General features: G+C 49.5%; 1 protein-coding gene across 1 annotated transcript; it reads left to right on the forward strand.

Moving 5' to 3' along the window:
• Positions 1 to 1,596: 1,596 nt before the first annotated feature.
• GLOTRDRAFT_130649 (uncharacterized protein) lies at positions 1,597 to 2,998 on the forward strand (the record flags this gene model as incomplete). The annotated part of the gene is made up of 7 exons (XM_007869385.1): positions 1,597 to 1,647; positions 1,709 to 1,757; positions 1,813 to 1,858; positions 1,912 to 1,939; positions 2,070 to 2,223; positions 2,283 to 2,383; positions 2,447 to 2,998. 7 exons carry the CDS (start codon positions 1,597 to 1,599, stop codon positions 2,996 to 2,998), a joined length of 981 nt encoding a protein of 326 aa, XP_007867576.1.
• Positions 2,999 to 6,078: the final 3,080 nt, after the last annotated feature.

Genomic DNA, 6,078 nt, shown 5'->3' on the forward strand with positions numbered 1-6,078 from the left:
AATAAGAAAGGACGCGTAAGCCATCCTGTGAGAACGTAACTCAGAGAAATGAGAAATGAGAAATACAAGGGCGCTCATTGGTAGAAGGTGAGTCAAGGAAGATAACGTGTGAGAAGAAGATAGCGTCCATGGGAAGGTCTACTCGGAGAAAGGTACTTGTCCAATAGCAATGCTCGGAATGGAAATGGAATGAGATAAGCATGGGAAAATCATAACATAGTGTACAGAAAAACAAGTTTCGACTTCACCATCTCAGAGAATTAGCGTTACAATCTCAGCAACCCGAGAAGTTCGAAAGCGTCGAACTTAGCGTATCATAACCGATCCTAGCTTTGCCAATAGGCCTGACTCGTCGAGTGAATTATCTCCGCCATTGATTCAATTAGCTCCGGCCCGAACCTACACTTGGTTCCGTGGTTTGCGACTTTGTTTGCGACTTTCCGGAGATAAATACTCCGGAGCGTCCATTAGTGTTTGTTTCAGGCGTCAAGGTTTTTGTTTTATTTTTCTAGGTCTTCCTACGGACTACCCTACGGCGTCTTACTCCTCCTTTCCCCCTCGAACTATTAAATACCCTTCAGTTGTCTCGGACCGCCTTCACCCACATCACGGGGTTTAGGTTTATTCCTTTTGGTCCTTGGTGATTGTTGTGTGTCAGTGCATATCAACGTACCATCGTCTTACACCCGAGGGCTGCTGTGTTTGACATGAGCATCAGTCAAGACTGGGGATGGAAACTGCCCTGCTATGCAGTGCGTGATTAGCAGTGGATGCCCCGTACCTGGACCAGATGGGTCCTGCTACGCCCATGCTGCACCTCTGCAGATGGGTGTTTGGGGACAAACAATTGCCCCTTCGACTTCAACCCGACTTACAACCATAACTACATAGGCCGTTCTACATGTACGATTTGACAGGTCTCTTACCCTGTGTTTATACAGGGTGGCACAAAGTGCGTAGGATTTGTCTCCGTGTTCTACATGGCATTCACATTTTGATGCAGCTACGGCGACTCTCTGGATGCTGGCTGCGGTGATAACACTGACCGTGAGTATCCCGTAGCAATAACCGGCCGAATATGCTGACATTGGACATGTATTAGTGACCATCACTGTCTGCCCAAGCGGTGGATCCAGCAACATCAATCTCTGCAATGCTTAAGCAGTTAGGAAAAGGAGTGCCGGGTCCGAGGTAGTTAATGATTAATATGAGTTGTGCACTGGTAGTGAGAACATTGATGACCTTTCTTACCTATGCATGGATTTAAGAGTTCATTCTGATGTGCTTGCTACTTTGGCGGTAAATATGTGCTAACGTTCTGGAATCTCGCAGACGAGGCTTTGGCATGCACTTGACGCATCGAAGGGGTAATGAGACGCGGGTGTCACTTGCTCATGACGCACTTCAGACCAAGCGTTCATAAAGAGCAAGATTAGATAGCAGACACGACCTGTGAGCTTGATGATTGACGTCTCGTTGGAGTGGGTATGGTCATGGTCTGCCATGTAAATAGACACATCATAAGGACAGCACTCTGAAGTAAGTCCAAGCATAGTTTCTATCCACTATACCCCTAAACTTTTGATCACTACGGCCATGTCTTTCCCATTTTATCAGAACGCGGGTGACGGCAGGGGAACAGCACAGGTAAGTCTGACTATGTCGCGTCAGTAGATTCAAGAACTACAGGCATCATTCTGTCCATTAGTATCGCTTTGGTCCACCACCCACACCTCAATTCCAACCGCAGCCGCATTGTAAGTTTACGATGCTCATTTGAAGCTCTATAGTACTGAAGGAGGAGTTTCGTAGGGGAAGAATGGGATTACTTCCGCGCACATTCACTCAATCCTGATCGGTGAGTGTCCATACCTTTCTCCGGAAGGGAGCCAGTAGCTTACCGCTTTCCAGTGCCATATACGAGGCAGCTCTTGACAGAGTATGAAACTACGAAGGTGCTGCAGGCATTGGGATATAAGAAGCCAGGAGATTCCATCGTATGGTCTATGGCGGTCTAGTATGTTACCTCTTCCTCTCAGGGCCCTCGACGAGCTCACTCAATTCAATAGGTGGATGTAACCACAGCACCGCCATCTGAGATCGGACATGCCGCAGCATACAAAGTGTTTCGAATCTGGAGACACCATGGTTCTATCTGTGCCCCTCTAGGAGGAGATATCGAAAGACAGTGGGAATGTTTGATGGCACTGGCTATAGAGGAGGGTATGTCTGCTATAATTTAGGATTGCCTCTGAGTTGCTGATGGAGCTCGGCATTTGCAGCCACATGTCTATGTCAATACTCGGGCTGTATGGTGGACAGGATAGGCTGCCAAGTAGCTGCCGACGCCGCGGCCTCCACAGCGTCTCTCATCTTCAGTCAAGTGAGCTCACCTGACTCTATGTCATTGCTGACATGTTCTCAAAATGGGTCCCTTTAACTATAGACGGAGATGGCTGTTGCAGATCAACAAGGCGATGGACCTGCAGAAGGAAACCCAAATCCAAATCCAATGGAAGGCATGGGCGGAAATATGGGAAACACGGGCAATATGGACATGGACGGAATGGGAGGAATGGGTATGGGCCCCAGAATGGGCATGGGAATGGGTGGAATGCAGTCCGGTATGGGACCAGGTGGTATGGGCATGAATCAGATGGGCAGCATGAGAAGTGGAGGAATGGGTGGGGGCCGATACGGGATGGGTGGCATGGGCCCTATGGGCGGAGTGGGTCCAGGGCGAATGGGCCCAATGGCCAGAATGGGAGGCGGATTCCGCGGCGGCGGCGCCCAATCTCCCTACATTTACGACGACCAGTACACCTACACCGGCGCTACGCCAACAAGCCTCAAGCGCACCAGGGTCGCCTGTGATGTCAAGAGCCGGGGCAACACCAGGGACTCCGATGGATGGACTTCGGAGCGCGATGAAAGGCGGACGGGCGAGTGCGATGATGAGCGGGAGGGCAAGTCCAATGGGCTCCGTGGGCATGGGTGATGCTGCCCTCAACGAGCTGGCAAACGGTATGGCCGTCGGGGGCACCATGGCGAACCCGGGCATGGGACCAGGTATGGGCGGGCTAGCGGGAGGGGGTATGGGTGGATTCGCTACGGGCGGGATGAACCCCGTGCAAATGAGCCAGCCAATGGTTGGGGGAGGATATGCTGGATCAATATAAATGTCTCAAGCTCAACCTGGGTTTGTTGGTGGTGCAGGCATGTATCCCAATGCTGGAGGTGCCTATGGTGGGATGGGGTCCGGATATGCCGGAAACCCAAATGGTGCACCCAGTACGATGCAAGGGGGGTACATGGGCCAGCCGGGTGTTATTCCAGGTCAGGCGGGCGGTATGATGTATCCGGGTCAGCAGGTTGGAGCAGGATCTGCCTATGAATACCCTGGCCGTGGAAGGACATATCAAGTTCAGCCTGGGTCAACCGTCAACATCGTGGCTGGGAGCGGCTGGAGGCATCACAGAAGACATAGGAGGCACAGCACGGCTGGATATGTTTAAGTAATCGATCTTGTGGACTACCATCGGTGTGCCTCTATTTACTTGGTCCCTATGTGTCGCTGACTTGCCAAAGCGCAGTGTGCTTTGTCTCAGATTCTACTCATTCTACCGTAAACTGTACGAATAAAATCCCTCTGTCTTGAAGTACTACCCACGTGTACTTGTACTATACCTGCTGTACTGTGTATTACTACTCATCTTGAATATGTAGGATTTGTAAGTCGAAGGGTGCTGGTTTCAAGGTCCGAGTCGCCGCTGCAAACCCATCCTGCATCAGCAAAAAGTTATTTTGACATAGATGGTAACCACTTACATTGGCTGACATAGTCCCTGTAGGTATCTTGTGCATTACTGTAGATATAGTAGGCTCCGTAAGTAGTCCAGTGTACTCTATAGGTCTAGATTGGTGCTGTACTTCTGAAGCCGCACTATAAGCTATATTGTCGATACCCTAGCTACAGACAGTACATATACCTCTGCTATCCAAACAGAATAAACAATGCTGCAGTCGAGTCAATGCAGTCAGACAGTTGTCTAGCGAGGGTCCCTGATCACTCTCGTCTGGTGCTATAGCAGATCTCTAAATGCGAAACCTGATGTACTTTCAAACCCGACACAACAGGCTCTCCAATGCACACACGTACCGACCGATCAGTATGGGCCGGCGCGCCTGTGCGCGAACACGAGCTGCGGAGTGGGCATGACGCTAGTGGTATTTCATCAGGCCGAGGTAGCAGAGGACAGCCGTGACAGTGATGGGCGGCAGGAGCAGACGATAGGGGTGCGCGTAGGCGTGACGAGTGTGCCGAGGTGCGGGGTCGTGATCTAAACAGAACACCCTGCGTAGATAGTAGACATACCATGGCATGTAATCCTTTACAGCGGCTCTTGACCCTCTCTTCTCTTCAGTAAACTACTGTAGCATGTACGACAGGAACTTGAGCATCCTTTAGACATCAGCACGCACGTCAACTTCAAGCTGGCAGTTGTACATGTTGCCCGGCTCAATGTATCAGGAAACAGGACGCAGAAAGTCAAAACGAGAGTCCGAAAGGGCATAGTCGCAATAGTACAGTGTACAGGGCAGACAAAGCAGCTTGAAGTTGTCTATGCGGAGGAACTTGACGCATACGGGTTACCAGAGTCATTACGACTGCGCTCGACCAATGACGTCATTAGTCTGGAATATTCCTGACCCGCGTCCAAGTATATAAGGGGCACGTTTTGACGCATAAGCACGGCGTCGAGCAGCGCTCGAGATGTCATGCAATAGCGCTCAGTCAAGGTAAGTTTGTCTGGGTTGCAGGGATCATTTATGCTTTGCTGGTGTGGCACGTCGGAGAAGGGCAATTTCAGGTAAGTGTTGGTGCTCAGACACATTGATTATCTTCGCCCGTGGCTTTGCTAATATAACAGTTGTGATAGGCAGGTATGGGGCATTCTCGAGTAGACGGTAAATTCATTTCCGGGTCCGAAGACAGTATGCCCTACTTGTATAATAGAGATTTTTTATGATCAATTTAATATATATTACCTGTTTCTCATCCTGACTGAAAGCATTCAACACATGTATAATATTGAGTGTTTTATGTTTTACCATCATCATAAATGCTACGAGAAGCTGCTCTCCATTTACCTATTTCCTCCTACAGAGATCTACATAGCCTACATGGCCTACAGTCCTACAGGCCTACCTGCCAACAGTGACCAATGTAAAATTGGGCCTATCTACAGCAACCCATGTATCCGGGGGTATGCTATGAGCCAACCCCTCCAATCATACCTACAGAGGCTGATGTAGGATTGGACTTTTTTGCAGATGTGCGCATGCCTGCTTTGGCTTTGAGAAGAATACGACTCGCAAGAACGCCTCAGGTGCACTTCGTCGCAGTGCCACCTACCACACTGTCGACCAATCACGGACCAGCTTTCGAAACAACTTCCTGACCTATGCAGTGATGGGACGGTCAAACCCCGACCCTTTGATGAATTGATGAGTGTCAATGGGTCAATTTGGGGAGACGCAATCCTGGGTCGCGCGGCGAGTTATTTGGCTTTGTTTGTTCCCTAATAGTGAGTGTCACGGAAATGAGAACACGTAGATCACTTCACACTGCGAGAATCAGGCTAAGATATAGCTGAGAGAAATGCTCAGAAGGGTGATTAAAATGTATCGGAAATGTTGGATTTCCGGTACTTTGCCTCTTTCCCTCCATATAGGGTGAAAAAGATATCTGTTTGACTAGTGTTTGAAGATACGATGCATTTTCGAAGAATCCGAGTTTTCCGATACATCCAGATATGTCTTCAGAACATTTGGTACTAATGTCGCAAGAGCCAAAAATGACTCTAGGAAGCTGCATGCGCGTGGCGCATTTGAGTCACAACGCGCCTGAAATCAGCGCGTCTGGCTGTGTGACGTGTGTGACAACCGCGTTCTGGTGTCACACTGGAGGTCGCCTTTCCGCTGCACAGCTTCTCTCAGACTTCATATATAGCATTCTTGATATGGTTCCCTTCCCTTGCAGATATTTGGGTGTACTGAAGCATAATATCTCTGCCT

This window comes from Gloeophyllum trabeum, assembly GCF_000344685.1.
Source record: "Gloeophyllum trabeum ATCC 11539 unplaced genomic scaffold GLOTRscaffold_00009, whole genome shotgun sequence".
NCBI classification, from domain to species: Eukaryota; Fungi; Basidiomycota; class Agaricomycetes; order Gloeophyllales; family Gloeophyllaceae; genus Gloeophyllum; species Gloeophyllum trabeum.